Source organism: Myxine glutinosa, chromosome 2 (assembly GCF_964187855.1).
Source record: "Myxine glutinosa chromosome 2, kmMyxGlut1.1, whole genome shotgun sequence".
NCBI lineage: Eukaryota > Metazoa > Chordata > Myxini > Myxiniformes > Myxinidae > Myxine > Myxine glutinosa.
The window spans coordinates 121163186-121185227 of record NC_136262.1 but is presented as its reverse complement, the minus strand read 5'-3'; the positions used below and the strand labels follow the sequence as shown (position 1 = coordinate 121185227).

Genomic DNA, 22042 nt, shown 5'->3' with positions numbered 1-22042 from the left:
GGGATGGAGGGGGAACAAACACCAGAAACGGATTTGACGAAATGCCTCCAGGATTTGGAGGAGGGAGACAGGTTTGAGAGTTCACTCTTGAGAGTAAAGATATAGTGCTTCCTGGCTTTCCTGAGGGTAGACACACACTTGTTCCGGGCTTTGTGAAAGTAAATGAGATTTCCTTCCGTTTGATTTGCCTTCCAGGAGGCGAAGGCAAGTTGTTTCAGGGCAACTGCTTCACCACAAGATTCAGTGTACCATGGACGGGAGGAAAGGTATGACAACTGAAGACGAGATGGGATAAAACTTGCCTTTGCAAGGTTTGATGAACAAGGTTAGTTCATCTAACCAACTCGTCCACCAAGTTTTATCATAATCCGACCACAACTTTAATATATCGTGCTATATATCGTTTTTTGGCCTCACCTCTCAATGGTGAAGACTTGCTTTAAAATTCCCATATCCGGATCTTCACCAATGTCGAATCAATTTGTCCTTGTCACACACCCAACTTGTCCACCATATTTTGTCCGGTGGTTTGCATGCAGCTTGTGGTTGCTTGGCTGCATCACTTCCTGGGGGTGTGGCTGTGCTGCTGATGCAATTCCCCCTATTACCAGTCATCTGGTACTCATTTTGCTGACCTCGGAAGGATGACTGAGGCAACCCACCTGGTGTTATTTTAACGGCACCACAGGGGCTCAAACTCAAGACCCCAACACAGATCTCAATTCAGCCACGTTATCCGTTAAACCAACACCAGGCAAGTTTTGTCTGAATCCGTCCATACCTTTTCGACATATCCTGTTCATAGACAAATAGACAGTGGTGAAAACATAAACTTCATCTACCTTCTGTGGCGGAGGTGTTGACCCAAACCTTTCGTGTGTGTGTTCGTGTATGCGTACGTGCGCGCGTGTGTGTCCAGGCCATAACTGTTTTACTATTTGAGCTATTGTCACAAGACGGAAGCACAACAACAGTCGGGAACAGGGACATTGGGAGATCTGTGGAAGAGGTCTGGGGAGGGGTACAGTTACATGGGATAAACAATATGGACACTACAGCGGCTGTCAGGAAAGAAAACGGGGAATTTGAAGGAGTTGGGTTTGGGATGTATTAACGGGGGTAGAAAAGATCAAGTTTTTGTGTGTGGGAAGATAAGAGATGGTGGTGAACAGCTGTTTTGAAAATAGTGTGGGAGTTTGTTCCAGAGGTGGGAAAAAGAGGAATGAAAGAGTGAAGGTGAGCAGAAAGTCTTGATTTTTGCAGTTTGCACCAGAATAGGGCTGCTGGCAGATCGATCTTGTGTGTCCTGCAAGAAAAAAACGATGATGATTGTGCGAGTCATCACTTTCTACGAATCCTTCCTCTGTTGGCGTGCTCACGAAGCATTGTGCGTCTACCGCAAACATTGCATGTATAGACTGGTCCTTGCGGAGATGGACATTGGCAGGTTTTCCATTCTTGCCTCCTCTGTCTCTCGAGAGCAAGTCTCCTACAAATTCAAAGTGGTCCAGGCCTTTGTGGCAAATGTTATGCCAAGTTGACCTGTTTGTGACCTGATGTTCCCAGATGACAACTCGATTGCCACAAGACTTGAGTGTAGACTTGAGGATGTCCTTATAGCACTTCATTTGTCCACCACGTGACCGTTTACCAAATTTAAGTTGTCCGTAGAAAAGTGCTCTTGGGATTCTACAGTCTTCAATTTTTTATTTTTTTTTGTATACTGAATCGAGGCTCGTGAAAGAGCTAACATTTATTTCACAAACAAATCAAGCAGACAAACAAAATATATAAAAAGAGGGAGCGGAAGACAAGATGGGGAGAGAAGGGGAAGCACACAAACACAACATTTGAGAGCAGGGAGATGTGTGGGAGGGAGAGCGCTTGGGGGGAGGAGGCGTGGGAAGGGGGTGGTGGGTGGGAGAAGTATAAAACACAAGGACACCAAGGACTTCCCGGACAGAAGTTGGTATTTCAAAAAAGTGGATTTGGGGTGAAATTAGCGGGGGTAGAAAAGATCAAGGTTTTGGATGGGGGAAGATAAGAGATGGTGGTGAACAGCTGTTTTAAAGACCTGAAGGGTGGAGTGGGATTGAAGAGAGTGAGGGAGTTTGTTCCAGAGGTGAGAGAAAAGAGGAATGAAGGAGTGAAGGTGAGCAGAGAGTCTTGATTTTGGCAGTTTAACCATCAGAGGGCTGCTGGCAGATCTTGTGCGACCTGTAGGAATATTTGGGGGACAGAGCCCAGAGAGAGCTGGGGGGGGGGGGGCAAGGCCAGAGAGGAGTCGGTAGAAGACGGAAAGACCACCAACCTGCCTGCGGTGAGTGAGTGAAAGGCCCTCGGAGTTAGCTTCATCGCGGGAGATTCCAATGATTCTGAACGCTTTGGTTTCAACAACGTGAAGACGAGCTAGGTGTGAGGCAGGAGCACCAGCCCAGAGGGGAGAGCAGTATTCCATTGAGCTGCGGATGAAAGCCTTGTATGTGGTGAGGAGCTCAGGTGTGCCAAGGTTCAATGCATGTGAGGTGGCTTTATCAGTGAAGCTGGGCTTGCATCAGGAAATACTCCATTCCTTGGATATGATGGTGGTCTATAGGATTGAGGTGTTCGTTATTCTGTGTCCCCAGGTGATGCCAAGAATCTTACGAAGGCATCGCATGTGGAATTGATCAAGGCGTTTTATATGGTGATGATAGGGTGTCCAAGATGCCCATCCATACAGGAGTGTCGATAAGACAACGGCATGGTAGACACTGATCTTGGTGTCCAGGCGAATGCTACGTTCATGCCAAAGGCGATGCATCAATCTTTCAAAGGCCACATGCTTCACCTCGTCTTGATGTTACTTCGTTGGCAATCATTGCATTTTGAGAGAGGACACCTCCAAAGTAGCAGAACGTATCTATAACTCTGAGTGGCGTGTCATCGATGGTAATGGATGGGACGGTATCCGCACCTTCTGGTCTCAGCTGAAGCACAGCCTCGGACTTCTTAAGGCTAATTGTAAGGCCATAGCGACGAGGAGATTGCGCAAAGATGTTGACAATAAAGTGCATATCTTTGAGATTATGACTGAAAAGTGTGCAATTGTCAGCAAAAAATAGATCGTGGCACAGCATTTCCGTGATTCTGGACTTTGCCTTCAGACGCTGCAAATTAAAGACACTGCCGTCGGTGTGGAACTGGATCATCGCTCCCGGGTGCAATCTCTGAAGGCATCATGAAGTATCGAGAGGAGAACACAATGCTAAATAATAGGGGAGCTAGGCCACAGCCTTGCTTTGTGCCGTTGGTAACAGGAAATGACTCAGACGTGCATCCACTGTCCCTCACACGAGCAACCATGCCATCGTGGAAGGATCTGATGATGGTGATAAACTTAGTGGGACAGCCGACTTAGTACAGTAGCTTCCACAGGCCTTCTTTACTAACCAGATCAAACACCCTTTTAAGGTCGACAAAGACAATGTATAGATCGCAATGTTGTTCTCTGCTCTTTTCCTGAAGTTGACGAGCAGAGAACATCATATGGGTCGTGCCACGTCCAGCACGAAAGCGACTTTGGCTGTGGTGACGCTGTTGACGGTTGTTGGTGACGTGTGATTAAGAATGATGCGGGCAAGTATTTTCCCAGCAATAGATAGTTATCGACACATAAGCTATAACCTCTGCATTTGAACAGAGGAACAGTTGTGGCATCTTTGAAGACCTTGGGTACTGACTCTCCACTCCAGATGGCATTGTAGAGTTGGGCCAGTTGGGTGAGGAGGTTGGCACCACCAAACTTGAAAACCTCAGAGGGGATACCATCATCATTAGGGTCTTTTCCAGACGACATGCCTTTGATAGTTCTGCTGGTCTCTATTTTAGTCGGAGGGCGGGCAAGGTCTTCTAATATTGGCTGCTGGGGGAAGAGTGCCAATGGCCGCTTCTGAGATGGAGGATGGGCAATTTAGGACACAATGAAAGTGCTCAACGTTGTGCTTCAGGATCTTGTTTGGATCTGTGATAAGGTGCTGGCCATCTGAGCTACCGAGTGCAGCGATACTGAGCGAATATGGTCCATAGACTGCCTTTAGACCAACATAGAAGGGCCTGAAATTCTTTGTATCAGCTGCCTCCTGTCTTTCTTCCGCTCTTGCTCCCCACCAGCTTTCTTTCATGGAGTGTAGTCTTGACTGTGCCCAGTCTCCCAAGTTGTAGGTAAGAGGAGTGTTTGCTCCCTGAGCCTCTGTCATCAATCCCGCAAGGATGAGCCGCATGCATGGAGTTGGGTAAACTGTTGATCTGGCAGGTGTTCTTATCGAACCAGTCTTTGTGACAAACTTAACAGAACCGAGGACGTCATAAGCTGCCCTGAAGGTGATTCTTGTAGGCCCATCCCACTTCTGCAGTGGTTGTAGGTAGATCCAATGGTTCCAAGGTGGCATTGAGACGATGCCGAAGCTGTGATTGCACATCGCTACATTTAAGCTGGTGAGCTTTGAAGCAAGCTTGAGATTTCATCTTGAGTGATATTTGAATCCTAACAAGCCGGTGGTGGGACCGACAGTCGGAGTCTCTCATGACATGTGTGTGCTTGACATCATGACATGTTGACTGTGCGACTGCTGAGAGGTTATCGTAGACCTGCTCTTTGACCTCATCTGTGTTTGTCATGGTAGGGTTGTATGCACCAATGACAGTAGCATGGCGTTCGTTGTCAAGTTTGAGTCGCACAGTCATGAGACGTTCACCGATACCAGTTGGGACAGAATCTAGAAGGTTATATGTTTGGTTTTAATCGCAAAACCGACACCTGCCTGATGACTTTCACTTTCTGGCTTGCTGCTTCAGCAGAACTTATATCCGGAGCCTCGTTCCTCAAGATGGGATTTTCCAGGCAGACGAGTCTCACTGTGTGCTGCAATGTCTATCACACATCGTGCCAATTTGTGGCCAATAATGGCCGTTCGATGTTTGAGGAGGTTGCCGTTGCCTTGCAACGTGTGCATATTCCAGGCACGGAAATTTGGCGTGTTGTTACATTTGTTGGACTTCTTGTTGTTTATTAATTTATTTTGAGTTGTTTTTTCTCGATCGCAGAAATGGATGACCAACCTGCCGTGGTAGGCAGGTAAGCCGAAGTAGAGTAAGCTTTCATTGGGGAACTTTTTATATCCCCTTCTTCATGTAGAAAGAGCACTGCAACCCCTGAAGAGGGCTGCTGTGATGCCGAAGCAGGATACAAATGTTACTGTTGCTCCTGGTAGATAACGAAAGACCATTTCACTTGGTCCGCCATATGTGTGGACTCATGACTAGGGACTTCCAGCAGCATCTGTTGCCGATTGCCGACACCAGTCCTCCCTCGCTACAGGACTTAGGTATAGATAGGTGGTGAGCAGGTGTCAATGACAAGAAAAACTTGCACAGAGAAGCGATTAAAGTGAGAGAGGTGTGTGCTGTCCCTCTCCCACTCTCTATTCCTATGAGCATCGTTGGCTGCAGGTGCAGTAAATGCAACGTGAAGTCTAATGCACATAGGCACAGCAGCCTGGCCAGGCCATCGGTATGATGGTAGCTACCCTTGATGTCCATAGTTGACACAGCTGTCTGCAGATGCTGTGCAGTGATGCCTAAATTTCTGCCAACATTGACTTTCATGGGCACATTTATAAGGCAGTGGGGATCCATTGCCCTGGGCAAAGGTGCCCATACAGCCGGAGCCAGCTGAGCTCGGCACACGCATAGGGCAGAGACGTCACTCTGAGGTAGCTGAAAACAGCTACCCTGCTACTATATAGTCTATGGGCCTATCAATTTGCCATCGCCGACATGTCAGCGGTCTCTGTCTTTTTTTTAAACCTAATTTCTGGTCTTGCCCTCTCTGTGCACCCCTCCCCCCCCCCAACTATTTCCAGGGCGTATACGGTCCACCAGCAACCCCCTCTGAAAGAAAATGGCTAAATCCAGAACCACTGTTCACCTCCACTCTTTTATTCCTCTTTTTTTTCCCCGCCTGTGGAACTGTCTGCCACACTCTATTCGATCCAATGTCTCCTTTCAGGTCTTCAACACAGCTGTTCACCACCATCTCAGGTCCTCCCCCATCCAAAGCCATGATCACCCATTAAATCGTCCCCGGTCCTCCCAAAATTTTGCTTTTGTATCCATCTTGTCCACCCCTTCTGTTCTTCCCTAACCCTCATTGTTACCTGCATCCCCTTGTTTGTCCGTCTCCGGCTGCATTCTCCCTCTGTCCTGCTGTTGGCCTTTTCCCTTTCTCACATTGTGTCCTGATCTGTTCTACAAGCCGAGACCATGTGATAATAATAAATAATTACAATATCCAGTGGATAAGGTGCAGAATGCGTTGCTTAGGTGTGGATAAGGTGCAGAATTATCCACTTTGTTCTTGTCTAATAATTACTTCCTTAAACTAGATGGTATTCATAGAATACTTACCCTGCGCAGTCAACTTGGTGTGAGCCAACTCTTCTATTTTTGAACGTTTCTTTTTTTTTGATCCAATATGGCTGCCAGACCACGTGAGCGATGACATCATAAATTTATATTCTCTAAATAATTGTTGCATAGATCATGCTCAATAAATTTCAAACTGATCAGACTAAGCGTTGTCCCTGTCGAATTATGACGTCCTAATTATGGCACCAATGACGTCATCGTTAACGACACCTATTCCCCATATGGAGTTCTTTACAATGAGCCACGTTTCAATTTTTAAAATGCTGACACGGCACACACTTTACTTTACTGAAATGCAGACACAAATGTTATATTTTCGTCAAAAATCGTCGGAATTTCGCCAAATCTGTTTTGGTCATGTGTTAATATACCTCGGCGATTGACAAATCTGAAATCAGAATTTTATTTGAGGTCAAAATGACCCCGTGAGGTTGCTCCGTACTTTGCCTGCTCGTCATGTGCAGTGTGATAATTAATTCCATGCCCACTCTAGAGGACTCTTCCTCTTCACGCAATAACGACTTCTAGCTTCCAGACCGTACATACAATCATCTTGAAATTGTTCACACATGTTACACTTCATTACCTTGACTATAATATAAAGTTTCACGTCGATCAATGAAGCGGTTCAAGAGTTATAATTTTTTTTTCGTTTAATTATTTGTACCTGCCAAACCACGTGACCTGTCGCAAATTCCAAAAGGTCATTTTAGTAGACTGATATGCTGAACACATCTGTGAAGATTCCCCTCGATAGGATCAAAAATGAGGGAGGAGCTAGGTTTTTTTTTTTTTTTTTTTTTTTTTTGTATACTGAATCGAGGCTCGTGAAAGAGCTAACATTTACTTCACAAACAAATCAACCAGACAAACAAAATATATAAAAAGAGGGAGCGGAAAACAAGATGGGGAGAGAAGGGGAAGCACACAAACATAACATTTGAGAGCAGGGAGATGTGTGGAAGGGAGAGGGCTTGGGGGGAGGAGGCGTGGGAAGGGGGGGGGGGGGGGAGGGAGAAGTATTAAACACAAGGACACCAAGGACTTCCAGGACAGAAGTTGGTATTTCAAAAAAGTGGAATTGGGGTGAAATTAGCAGGGGTAGAAAAGATCAAGGTTTTGGATGGGGGAAGATAAGAGATGGTGGTGAACAGCTGTTTTAAAGACCTGGAGGGTGGAGTGGGATTGAAGAGAGTGAGGGAGTTTGTTCCAGAGGTGGGAGAAAAGAGGAATGAAGGAGTGAAGGTGAGCAGAGAGTCTTGATTTTGGCAGTTTGACCATAAGAGGGTTGCAGGCAGATCTTGTGCGACCTGTAGGAATATTTGCGGGACAGAGCCCAGAGAGAGCTGGGGGGGGCAAGGCCAGAGAGGAGTCGGTAGAAGACGGAAAGACCACCAACCTGCCTGCCTGCGGTGAGTGAGTGAGAGGCCCTTGGAGTTAGCTTCATCGCGGGAGATTCCAATGATTCTGAATGCTTTGGTTTCAACAGCGTGAAGACGAGCTAGGTGTGAGGCAGGAGCACCAGCCCAGAGGGGAGAGCAGTATTTCATTGAGCTGCGGATGAAAGCCTTGTATGTGGTGAGGAGCTCAGGTGTGCCAAGGAAGGACTTCGCACGACGGAGGATGCCCAGTCAGCGACTGGCTTTGGAGGCCAGATTTGAAATGTGGTTTTCCCAGGAAAGATCATGGCAGATAGTGAGACCCAAAAGCTTGAGTGACAGAACTTCTTGGAGAGGATTATTCAGAAAGTGGATGGGAGGGTTGTCCAGTCGGTCTTTTTGGAGAGACATCGTAAGAGTGTGAGATTTGTCAGGATTGAAAGACATGTTCCACTTGTTTGCCCAGTCTGTGATTTTGTCCAGGTCTGTAGAGAGTGAGGAGGCTGCAGACTGCCGATCTGAGGGATGAAGAATGGAGCGACAGAGAGTAGAGTCATCAGCAAAGAGATACAGAGGATTTTCAAGAGAGTCAGAGAGTCAGTTTTAAAAGTTTATGCTCATAACTCCGAAACCATGTAACGCATGACGTCATGCTCGTTGACTTTTTTGTTCATCATGGGTATGCGATTCTGCCTGCAAAGTTTGGCCTCGATCTGTTCAGTTGTTTAGGAGAAAATTGGATTTTAGTGGTTTTTCACTCAAAACAATATGGCGTCCGAACCATGTGCCCTACGACGTCATTATAATTTTATTTCTCCATCAATTTATACCGAGAAGATGCTCAAGAAATTTCATCCTGATCGGATAACGTTTTTGTCCCCCGTCGCACCGCGGAGCGAAAGGGGGACTATGGTTTTCCCCTCCGTCCGTGTGTCCGTCCGTGCGGATGTGCGTGCGGGCGTGCGTAAGCGAAGGACCGCATTCAAATTTGGTGTGTGGGTGCAACCCATGTCAAAATCCAAGATGGCCGCCGCCATGTATGTCTGACGCCATGTATGTCTGATGCCATGTATGTCTGAACATTGTGAGCGGAATATCTTGAAAAATAAGCGAAGTACCAACTTCTAATCTGGTGTGTGGGTGTATCTAGGCAAAAGGAAGAACCCTATTGAAAATTGGGTCGCCACGTCAAAATCCAAGATGGCCGCCGCCATGTATGTCTGAACCTTGTGAGCGGAATATCTTGAAAAATAAGCGAAGTACCAACTTCTAATCTGGTGTGTGGGTGTATCTGGGCATAAGGAAGAACCCTATTGAAAATTGGGTCGCTATGTCAAAATCCAAGATGGCCTCTTTGCGTCTTCCACTTTGTCAACTCACATCCGAAACCATGTGACGCATGACGTCATGCTCGCTGACTTTTTGGGGGGACCTAGGCGTAACGCTTGTTTACTTGTCGAATTATGACGTCATAACGGCGGCACCTATGACGTCATCATTCACATATGTTTTTTCCGCTTGGAGAGTTCTTTGCAATGAGACCTGTCTCAATTATGTCTGTGCAGCGGTTTTTGAGATATAGAGGTGCAAAGTTTTTTGGTTTTTCCAAGATGGCGCCAGTACCACGTGACTTGTGATGTCATAATATTCACTAAAATATTCTACAGGAGGAGGCCCTCCTATGGTGAAAAGTTCATGTCAATCGGACCAACGGTTGCCGAGAAAATGAATTTTTTTAAAATGCAGACGCACGTACGACGTACGGACGGACCCGAATGCTTAACCCTGCCTTTCGCTTCGCGAGCGCAGGGTAACGAGTCAGGTATGTGATCTTGGAGTGAATTGTTGTCATGCCATTCCTTTTATACTCCTCTCGAAGCTGGGATCTGGTATGCTCCTGTATCAGGAATTGAGAGAATTTTTATTTTTCAGTTTCCTCTTCCTAATTCCTTTATTTTATGGAAATTTCTGTTGAACAATCTTCTGCGATGTATTTTAAGCTATATGAAGTGTTTTATCCGAATTGAACTGTGATGCGTGAGACTCCTTTCATTTATTTAGATTTGCACAAAGCAATCTAATTAAAACGACGTCCAACGATCGGTCTCGAGCCATCAAATATAATCTTTCACCTGAAGATTAAACACACCGAAGAATCCATTTGGTTCATTACATCTGTGCTTTCCTCCAATCAAGTAGTACTTCAATTAAAATTCCCATCCCAGTCTTCTTTTGGAAGTGTATTAATATGTTCGGAAACGCGAGGCTCCAAGTGGATATAAAAACTATGGTACGGTCTGGAAAGCAAGAAGAAAAAAAGAGCCTCGACCAAGGTTTAACATTCTGTGAGGAAGCATCCTCCTGTTGACATTTTTAGACTTTGTACAAAGAGAGTGCTGAGACTACAACACGACTACTACTGTAACACCCACAAAGATTCCCGCTGCCTTGTGGCTTAATCTGCGGAGCAATTTTTAGCCTGTTCTCCGTGCAGTAGGAAACGGTTTTCCAATCACTTCTGTTTGTCTGTCTGTGTATGTGTCTGGGTCGTAACTTTTATTGTACCATTTGTGCTTTTTTTTTTTTTTTTTTTGTATACAAGATCGAGGCTCGTGAAAGAGCGAACATTAATCACACAGAAAGACAAACAGACACACAAAACAAATAACATCGGGAGCGGTAGACAAGATGGGGAGAGAGGGGGAAGGACACAAACACAACATTTGAGAGCAGGGACCGAGAGACATGGAGACATCGAGAGAACTGTGGGAGGGAGAGGGCTTTGGGGGGAAGGCATGGGAAGGGGGGGGGGGGGTGGGAGAGGTATAAAACATATGGACACTGCCAAGACTTCCAGGAAAGTAGTTGGAATTTCAAACAAGGTGGATCTGGGGTGAATTAGTGGGGGTAGAAAAGATCAAGGTTTTGGATGGGGGAAGATAAGAGATGGTGGTGAACAGCTGTTTTAAAGACCTGGAGGGAGGAGTGGGATTGAAGGGAGTGAGGGCGTTTGTTCCAGAGGCGGGAGAAAAGAGGAATGAAAGAGTGAAGGTGAGCAGAGAGCCGAGATTTCGGCAGTTTAACCATCAGAGGGTGGCTGGCAGATCTTGTGCGACCAGTAGGAATATTTGGGGGACAGAGCACAGAGAGAGCTGGGGGAGCAAGGCCGGAGAGGAGTCGGTAGAAGACAGAAAGACCACCTACCTGCCTGCGGTGAGTGAGTGAAAGGCCCTCAGAGATAGCTTCATCGCGGGAGATTCCAATGATTCTGAAAGCTTTGGATTCAACAGCGTGAAGCCGAGCTAGGTGTGAGGCAGGAGCACCGGCCCATAGGGGAGAACAGTATTCCATTGAGCTGCGGATGAAAGCCTTGTATGTGGTGAGGAGCTCAGGTGTGCCTAGGAAGGACTTCCCACGACGGAGGATGCCCAGTCGGCGACTGGCTTTGGAGGCCAGCTTGGAAATGTGGTTTTCCCAAGAAAGATCATGGCAGATGGTGAGACCCAAAAGCTTGAGCGACAGAACTTCTTAGAGAGGATTGTTGAGAAAGTAGATGGGAGGGTTGTCCAGTCGATCTTTTCGGAGAGACATAGTAAGAGTGTGAGATTTGTCAGGATTGAAAGACATGTTCCACATGTTTGACCAGTCTGTGATTTTGTCCAGGTCTTCAGAGAGTGAGGAGGCTGCAGACTGCCGATCTGAGGGAAGAGGAATGGAGCGGCAGAGAGTGGAGTCATCAGCAAAGAGATACAGAGGATTTTCCAGAGAGTCGGAGAGATCATTGATAAAGACCAGAAAAAGCACAGGGCCCAGCACACTGCCTTGGGGAACTCCAGCCTGAACGGGAAGGGGAGATGAGAGAAATCCACTCAGGGCCACACGTTGACTACGACCAGAGAGGAAGTCCGCAAGCCATGCATGGAGATTTCCATGGATACCATAGGAGGAGAGTTTGGTTTTGTCATAAAATTTTCAATAAACCTAATTCTAATGACAATATGGCGAAGACCAATTACTAATTTTGCCAAAAGGTCACAATCCAAGCAATGTCACAGAAAATCGTCAATTTTCATCCAATTGACCGAAAATTTTAAGAATTTGCATATTGGTCGTCCAAAAGCTATAAGCCAATTTTTTTTTTGTTAACATCAAAAGGTCAAAGGTCAAGGTTGCATAAAAGCATCAATTTTCATCCGATTGACACGAAATTTGAACAGGGTTTGCATATCGAGTCACTGAATTGGTTCACCAATAAAGCTAGAGGCCGATTGTTTTGAGGTCAAAGGTCAAGGTCACAAAATTGTCAATTTCCATCCGATTTTGAAATTTGAACAGGGTTTGCATAGCGGGTCGCTGAATTGGTTCACCAATAAAGCTAGAGGCCGATTGTTTTGAGGTCAAAGGTGAAGGTCGCAAAATTGTCAATTTCCATCTGATTTTGAAATTCGAACAGGGTTTGCATATCAGGTCGCTGAATTGGTTCACCAATAAAGCTCGAGGCAAATTGTTTTGAGGTCAAAGGTCAAGGTCACAAAATCGTCAATTTCCATCTGATTTTGAAATTTGAACAGGGTTTACATATCGGGTCGCTGAATTGGTTCACCAATAAAGCTAGAGGCCAATTGTTTTGAGGTCAAAGGTCAAGGCCACAAAATTGTCAATTTCCATCTGATTTTGAAATTTTAACAGGGTTTGCATATCGGCAGCACTGAATTGGTTCACCAATAAAGCTCGAGGCCGATTGTTTTGAGGTCAAAGGTGAAGGTCACAAAATTGTCAATTTCCATCTGATTTTTAAATTTGAACAGGGTTTACATATCGGTGGCACTGAATTGGTTCACCAATAAAGCTAGAGGCCGATTGTTTTGAGGTCAAAGGTCAAGGTCACAAAATTGTCAATTTCCATCAGATTTTGAAATTTGAACAGGGTTTGCATATCGGGTCACTGAATTGGTTCACCAATAAAGCTAGAGGCCGATTGTTTTGAGGTCAATGGTCAAGGTCACAAAATTGTCAATTTCCATCTGATTTTGAAATTTGAACAGGGTTTGCATATCGGGTCGCTGAATTGGTTCACCAATAAAGCTAGAAGCCGATTGTTTTGAGGTCAAAGGTGAAGGTCACAAAATTGTCTTTCCATTAGATAGAAAGGTGGTTCTATCTGATTTTTAAATTTGAACAGGGTTTGCATATCGGGTCATTGAATTGGTTCACCAATAAAGCTAGAGGCCAATTGTTTTGAGGTCAAAGGTCAAGGTCACAAAATTGTCAATTTCCATCCGATTTTGAAATTTGAACAGGGTTTGCATAGCGGGTTGCTGAATTGGTTCACCAATAAAGCTAGAGGCCGATTGTTTTGAGGTCAAAGGTGAAGGTCGCAAAATTGTCAATTTCCATCTGATTTTGAAATTCGAACAGGGTTTGCATATCAGGTCACTGAATTGGTTCACCAATAAAGCTCGAGGCAAATTGTTTTGAGGTCAAAGGTCAAGGTCACAAAATCGTCAATTTCCATCTGATTTTGAAATTTGAACAGGGTTTACATATCGGGTCGCTGAATTGGTTCACCAATAAAGCTAGAGGCCAATTGTTTTGAGGTCAAAGGTCAAGGCCACAAAATTGTCAATTTCCATCTGATTTTGAAATTTTAACAGGGTTTGCATATCGGCAGCACTGAATTGGTTCACCAATAAAGCTCGAGGCCGATTGTTTTGAGGTCAAAGGTGAAGGTCACAAAATTGTCAATTTCCATCTGATTTTAAAATTTGAACAGGGTTTACATATCGGTGGCACTGAATTGGTTCACCAATAAAGCTAGAGGCCGATTGTTTTGAGGTCAAAGGTCAAGGTCACAAAATTGTCAATTTCCATCGGATTTTGAAATTTGAACAGGGTTTGCATATCGGGTCGCTGAATTGGTTCACCAATAAAGCTAGAGGCCGATTGTTTTGAGGTCAAAGGTGAAGGTCACAAAATTGTCTTTCCATTAGATAGAAAGGTGGTTCTATCTGATTTTTAAATTTGAACAGGGTTTGCATATCGGGTCATTGAATTGGTTCACCAATAAAGCTAGAGGCCGATTGTTTTGAGGTCAGAGGTCAAGGTCACAAAATTGTCAATTTCCATCTGATTTTGAAATTTGAACAGGGTTTGCATAGCGGGTCGCTGAATTGGTTCACCAATAAAGCTAGAGGCCGCTTGTTTTGAGATCAAAGGTCAAGGTCACAAAATTGTCAATTTGGCTTAGCAGTTAGGTTGCTGGCTTGGGATCCTAGGATCCTGGGTTCGAATCCTGGTCGATCGCTGAATTAACGCCAGGGGGGTTGACTCAGCCTGTCATCCTTCCGAGGTCGGCAAATTGAGTACCAGTTCACTGGTAATTCCCTGTGTGTCGCAAGAGGCGACTAACAGGGTTGGCGGCAGGAAGGGCATCTGGCTGTAAAACATTGCTTCCAAAAGGGGACCACGGTGCCCCAAAAAGGCCAACCCCTGCTCTGCAGGGAAAAATGGCCTCTAAAGGTGGTTCTTCTTTCTCCTTTCATCTGATTTTGAAATTTGAACAGGGTTTGCATATGGGGTCACTGAATTGGTTCACTAATAAAGCTAGAGGCCGATTGTTTTGAGGTCAATGGTGAAGGTCACAAAATTGTCAATTTCCATCTGATTTTGAAATTTGAGCAGGGTTTTCATTTTGGGTCGCTGAAGCTGAATGCTTTTGATGTCAAAGGGTCAAGGTCGCCTAAAATCGTCATTTTTTTGTATTTTTATTTTTAGCTGTTTTCATCATGTTTAGCATACGGAAGAAGACCGAATACAATGTGGACGCAGACGGGCTTTGCATTTTCAGATGCTTTCTATTATTTATTTATTTTTGGCCCAAGCCTGCCTTGAGCCGGGTAGCCAGGCCTGCCATTCTACTGGAGCTGATTTGTATAGGAATTTGTCATTTGTTCAGGGTGCCGATGAGAACTCACCTACTCTTCGTGAAATACACAGTGCTATCTTTAACATCCACCAGCTAATGCCAGCAAACGGGACACCCGACATAACGTCCCTCCGAGAGAGGCATCAATCGGGTGATTTATGGTCAGGTCGAGAATGGGGTCTAGTCTAAATGGCTCAAAGGTAAGCACGCTACCAGTGCACCATCCTGAGTGATTAAAGACTTGCTGAGAGAGTGCAGGTAAAGGTCACGGTGACAACCTGAAGATGCCTAGCTCACACAAACACTGCACCCAAAGAACAAGAAAACAGAACCCACAATCTGATATTGAGAAAGGATGCACACCCTCCCCATGATCAGGTGTATCCTTAACGCTGCCTTTACACCTATGGCATCAAGTACCAATGACATATAAACAAAGCAAAACAGCAATTTTCATACATTTAAGACGTACCTAGTGGGAATCATGCTGATGTTTGCACATGGCATAGACACCTTAATGTGGATAAAGGAATGTAAATGCAACTCTTCATTCATTTTTGCATTATGGACTAATAACTTATTAGTACATAATGAATATTCTTGTTCCAAGCAAAAAGGACACAACTCTGAAAAATTGGTGAAATACCAAGAAACTCACACTTGTTCTGTAACTTATCATAATAAAGCCAGGTACCAAGTTTCAGTTGGATATGTTAAAGAGCAAGGGGGAAAAGTGCACAAAACCACTCGTGGGATGGACAAACCTATATAATCCCCTCCGAGGTAGGGAATGTGTAATGCAAAGCATTTCTCCCTCTTGTTACCTAATTATTTCAATTGAGTAACAGGTTAATTGAAGTTTAACTTCCTGTGGACACCTATAGAGTGGGTAAACAGCTTGTCCTATATTTTGAATTACCCTTTTATATATATATATTTTATCATTTAAGCATTTTGTTTTGTCCAGCCTGGTGTTGGCTTAGCGGTTAGGGTGCCGGCTTGGGATCCTAGGATCCTGGGTTTGAATCCTGGTCGATCGCTGAATTAACACCAGGGGGGTTGACTCAGCCTGTCATCCTTCAGAGGTCGGCAAATTGAGTACCAGTTCATTGGCAATTCCCTGTGTGTCGCAAGAGGCGACTCGCAGGGTTGGTGGCAGGAAGGGCATCCGGCCATAAAACATTGCTTCAAAAAGGGGACCACGGTGCCAAAAAAGGCCAACCCCTGCTCTGTGGGGAAAAAAATGGCCTCTAAAGGTGGTTCTTCTTCATGAGCATTCACTTTGACATTGTATTAAAAAAATATTTTAAAATGTCCTGGTGTTTTGTCTGTTTAAATGCTCTACCATGATACCTTTATTTGCTCCCACAGGTGACCTCTTGCTGCTTTATTTGACTGTATGAATTGAGCAGTCATGCTGGATTGTGCAGGTCGTGCTTGGCTGTTTTCATTCCTTGCCTTGATGCAGGCCATCATGGGATCTTCTGGTGAGGGATAACAACAAGTAACAGATACATTCAAAGCACACCACCCCCATGATAAATAAATAAATAACATCCTCCAACACCCAGCGATGCCACCGTGCAGCACATCAAGACGGTATTTGGAGGGAGAGGTGTACAATAATTAATTGATTAATTGCGTAATTGAAATAAATAAATAGGAATCATAAAGTAATTAATTTCTTAAACAATTGGCTAATATAGCATACCTAAACCACCAATGTTTCATCCGAATCTGCAACGGTGTAAAAATTAATAAATAACATTAATTGAAAAATAAAACAATTAATTGATTAATTGATCAATAAATAATTAAGGTAATAGATTAATGGATTAATCAATAAATCAAAGATAGCCATTTCAGCCAAATCACTCGGTCATTATCGTGTCCAAATATCAGCTTCATAGCCCCAAAGGTGCCTGAGATATTGCCCAGATGAGAAAGAAAATAAATAAGTACTAAATTAATCAATAATAATTAAGTAACTAATCAATTCATTGATTGATTTAAAAAAACCGTTTTTGCCAAAGCAGGTGCTCACTATTGTGCCCAAATTTCATCTTCCAAGCTCAAAAGATGGCTGAGAAAATGGCCCGGACAAACAAGAAAGGAAGAAAGAAAACAAGGAAGAAAACAATCTGAGTGAAAACTGAGTGCTCCCTTTCGGTGCGCGTCATCGCCGGGCCCCCTTCAGTGCCTGGCGATGACGTCATGCAGCGCCTGGAGATGGAATAGGAAAGGCGTGGTGTACAACAAGTAAAACTAGAACGGCAATCGGAGCACATACCTCCGCTAGGTGAACGATTTACGTTTTGTATCCCACTGATAGGCCGGATCTGGATTTGGACCTGAACCAAAATCGAATCGGCTTTTTCTCGTCGCCAAACCAACTCGTCCACCAAGTTTAGTCATAAGTCTTCCATAACGTTTTAAAATATCATGCTATATATCGCTTTTCGCCCGATCTCTCAATGGTGAAGAATCCTATGAAAATTAAATAATTATCTTATCCGAATCCATATTCAGATCTTCACCAAAATATAATCATTTCGTCCTTGTTGCATACCCAACCTCTCTGCCAAATTTCGTCTGAATCCGTCCACAATGTTTTGATATATCTTGTTCACAAAGAGACAAACAGACAGGGTTGAAAACATAACCTCCATCCACCTTCGGTGGCAAGGGTAACAAGTTAACATTTTCCTGGAGTGAGGGGGATAAAGGAGAAAATAGATGACATGGGGGTGGAAATAAACTAGCGAAGGTGATTATGACGGTGTTGAATAGATGAAGAGAGGGAAAATAACTTCAGGAGATGTTTTTGCCTTATCTTAAACTTTGCAAGTTGGTAATTATGAAACGGAATATAACAGACATCCGGTGAGTGCTTCTGGCAAATCTTCTCCTGCCTTCAGCAGAGATACAACTCGCTCACTTATTCCCATTGATGTTCTGTCAGCCTTTTGTACAAGCACTTCACGTATTCCGATTCCACAAATGCACCAGTATGATTGTGAATGAATGTTCGGATCAATTCCACAAATATTTATTTTTAATGGAAAATGCGAATGTGGGTGCTAGAGCAAGGCAACAAATGGGAACATTTGCAAACTGAATTTGAAGTTGTGGTGAACAGGAGAGGTACAAACATTGTTCTCATCCAAGCAAGGTATGATAAAACAAAATATCAAGGGAAGCGCAGAGCGCCCCTTCCTTTATATGGGATCATTTCTCTATGTAACCTTAACATAGGGACTGAACATTTGTTTCTTAGCTTCTACTGGACGAAATCGGCTGCCAATTTCAGAAGAAAATGCTTTGTACGTCGAGGTAATATGTTCCAAATTTCAGCAACGTCTGTTTCCACATTCTTGAGTTTTATTTAGAAAACCCTCAAAATCACGTTGGTGTCCGTCAGTCCGTCCGTCCGTCAGCCCAAAATGTGTTGGCACTCATATCTCCAAGGCTATACATTGAAACTAGCTGAAACTTGGAATATACATCAGCTAATACGTCTAAATAATGGCTTTCAAAACAAATTAAAAAATTTGCGCTGCGCTCGGTGAGGGGTTATACGGAGCGGGTTGGGGCAAGGGGTTTTCACCCCCCCAAAATAGGTATTTTCTCTCCTCTCCGAAACTACACACGATTTTGATGAAACTTGGCCACAAGCTGCATATCTGATGCCTAACAAAGGTGTATTGACCCCATAAAAATCTTATCCCATAAAAGGGGTTTATGGGGAAGGGAGGGGTTGACTCCACTGAATAGGTGTTTGCTCTCTCCTCCGAAAGTACACACACGAAGATGATGAAACTTGGCCACAAGCTGCATATCTTATGCCTAACAAAGGTGTATTGACCTCATCGAAATTTGCGCTCATTAATGGAGTCTACGGGGGGAAAGGGGTGAGGGGTGGGTGGGGGGGGGGAGGGGGGGGGAGGTGTAACCCCTCAAAATATGTATTTAAATGGAAGAAGGCCACTCTGCCAAAAATTGGCAGAGTAGCCAGACGGAAGCCTCTCCTCGGTGAAAGACACATGAAAGCCCGCCCCTCTTGGAGTTTGCAAAAAAACACCGAAAGGACTCTCAGACTGTGAGATACAAGATTCTGTGGTCTGATGAAACCAAGATTGAACTGTTTGGCTTCTGTCTGGTCACTCTGCCATAAAGCCCAGATCGGTGGACTGTTGCAGTGATGGTTGTCCTTCTGGAAGTTTCTCCCATCTCCACAAGGATCTCTGGAGCTCAGCCAGAGTGACCATCGGGTCCTTGGTCACCTCTCTTACCAAGGCCCTGCTCCCCCGATTGCTCAGTTTGGCCGGGTGGCCAGCTCTCGGAAGAGTCCTGGTTGTTCCAAACTTCTTCCATTTAAGAATTATGGAGGCCACTGTGCTCTTGGGAACCTTCAATGCAGCAGATTTTTTTGTAGGCTTCCCCAGATCTGTGCCTCGACACAATCCTGTCTCTGAGCTCTGCAGGCAGTTCCTTCGACCTCATGGCTTGGTTTTTGCTCTGATATGCATTGTCAGCTGTGAGACCTTATATAGACAGGTGTGTGCCTTTCTAAATCATGTCCAATCAATTGAATTTACCACAGGTGGACTCCAATCAAGGTGTAGAAACGTCTCAAAGATGATCAAGAGAAATGGGAGGCACTTCAGCTAAATTTCAAGTGTCATAGCAAAGGGTATGAATACTTATGTCAAAGTGATATTTCAGTTTTTTCTTTTTAATAAATTTGCAAAACTTTCTAAAACCCTGTTTTGTCTTTGTCATTATGGGGTATTGAGTGTAGATTGATGAGGGAAAAAATGAATTTAATCGATTTCAGCATAAGGCTGCAACATAACAAAATGTGAAAAAAGTGATTGGGTCTGAATACTTTCTGAATGCACTATATATATATATATATATATATATATATATATATATATATATATATATATATATCTATATATATATATATATATATATATATATATATATATATATATATATATATATATATATATATATATATATATATATAATGTCACCACAGTCACATCTTTTGCACTCTGAAGCAGGTTCTCCTCAAGTATTTGCCTCTATTTCGCTGACAAGTCTCCTCGTCCCTGCTAAAAAGCATCCCCATAGCATGATGTTGCTACCACCATGCTTCAATGGTAGGGATGGTGATAAAAGGGTGATGAGCTGTGCTTGGTTTCCACCAGACGTAACGTTTTTGCATTCTGGCCAAAGTGTTCCATTTTGGTCTCATCAGACGACAGAATCTTTTGCCTCATACTCTCTGTCTTTCACGTGCCTTTTTGCAAACTCCAGTTGTGCTGTCATGTGCCTTTTTCTCAGGAGTGACTTCCTTTTGGCCACTCTCCCATAAAGGCCAGATTTATGAAGTGCTGCAGAGACTGCTGTCCTTCCGGCAGGAACTCTGTAGTTCTCTGAGTGGTCATTGGGTTCTTGGTCGCCTCCCTGATCAAGGTCCTTCTTGCCCAGTTGCTCAGTTTGGTTGGATGGCCAGCTCTAGGAAGTGTCTGGGTAGTTCCATATTCTTTCCAATTCCTAATGATGGAGCTCACTGTGCTCTTGGGAACTTTCAACACTCTAGAAATTATTTTATACCCTTCCCCAGATCTATGCCTCTTCACAATTCTATCTCGGTATTCTACGGACAGTTCCTTGGACTTCATGGTCGAGTTTCTGTTCTGACATGCACTGTCAATTGTGGGACCTTGTATAGAAAGGTGTGTTTCTTTCTAAATAATGTCCAATCAATTGAATTGGCCACAGGTGAACCGCCCGGTCTTTGACTGGAACCGCTCGCTCCTGCGTTGCTAGGCCTCCGCACACCCTCGTTCACTAGACCGCGCCCGCCGGCACGCAACAGGCCTTCCGCGTGAATCGAACAGGCCGTGTGCAGGTCGCTCCTCCAGCTGGGCCTGTCCCCGTCGTCCCCGGTGGGAAGCTGCAGCCCTCGGTCCGCGGCCTGCCCTTTTCCTCTGCACATCCACCAGCGGTGTCTCCGAACACGGCCGGTCCGATCGCTTCCTTGAGCCCGTGATCCAAGCATGATCGTTCGCTTTATTGCTTTATTGTCCAGAACAAGAGAGACAAATGCCGACTGCTGCGATTCAGACCAGGCGCAGAGAGCAGAGCCAAGCAAAGAGTAGAGAGCAGTGAAGAGAAGAGAAGAGAAGAAGCGAGGAGAAAATGTCTGCTTGCGTGTCCTTTTATCACCCATGCTCTCTCGTCATCGGCCGTGCTTCGCCAATCAGCGAGTCCCTTCTTACCAGTCCTCCTGTCAATCAAGAACCCTGACCAACCACGGCTCCTCGGGGCATGGCCTCGGCCTGCCCTCGGCCTGCCCATATTATCTGTGCCTCCCAAGTCGGGGTTGTCAGCTGTAGGGCTCAATGCATGACTTCCGGTAGGTTTTTTTTATTATTGATGAGTGTTTAAATGTGGAATTCTAGCCCTTTGTGTCTATGGTGCGGTGCCAAAAGAGAAAAAGGAATAGATACAGAGGTAACGACATACAAGGGATAATTTTACCCATAATCCCTGAGCTAATTAGCACAAGAGCCATTCGTATGGCCACACGTAACACTTAATCCGAACACACGACCTACCGGATCCCTACTTATTACATGGTGGTTCTTCTTCTTCACGACAATCGGAGCATGCTAATTTATGCAAATCTACCTGAACTAAGGGAATCACTGCCTACCCCCTACAAACGTAACAATATTTTCTGAAGGCCCTGTAAATACCACTGCTGTCACCACACCGAATCACAGTGGAATAACATGTATGTACTCTTCTCTATCGGGTTTATACATTAGTAGAGTAACTCTTCCACCTCAGGAGAATATTTTTTGCTAGATTAGTAATTCGGACTTGAATGAAATTGTGGATACAGCAAAGAATGAGATATGGAATGACCAAATGAGTCGTTAATAATTGTATGAAAATGTTATATTTATACTGGAAATGATAGTTTCAGTGACCCTCTCTTTCTGTCTGTCTTCCTTTCTATCCACAGCTCGTCGCTCTTCCCCTGTTTTCTATCCATCTCCCCCACCCTCTCTCATTCCTCATCTCCGTGGCCGTGCTTTGAATCTCTCTTGCTCAGCTACTGGTAATCCAAGTCCATCTGTTTCCTGGTTCTCAGCTTCCGGTGCTCTTTCGTCTCAGCTGCTCCGTTCACATTCCCTTTCCCGCTATTCCATCGTCTCTGGTTCGTCTCCTTCTTTCCATCTCCAAA

General features: G+C 44.5%; 1 protein-coding gene across 1 annotated transcript in view; it reads left to right on the top strand.

Moving 5' to 3' along the window:
* Positions 1-22042, top strand: part of LOC144890796 (receptor-type tyrosine-protein phosphatase S-like) — a 97945-nt gene that overhangs the window by 8467 nt on the left and 67436 nt on the right. Inside the window, exon 2 of the mRNA XM_078772630.1 lies at positions 16144-16259. Coding sequence (XP_078628756.1) covers positions 16187-16259 — 73 coding nt within the window. The 5' untranslated portion in view covers positions 16144-16186. The remainder of the gene's footprint in view (positions 1-16143; positions 16260-22042) is intronic.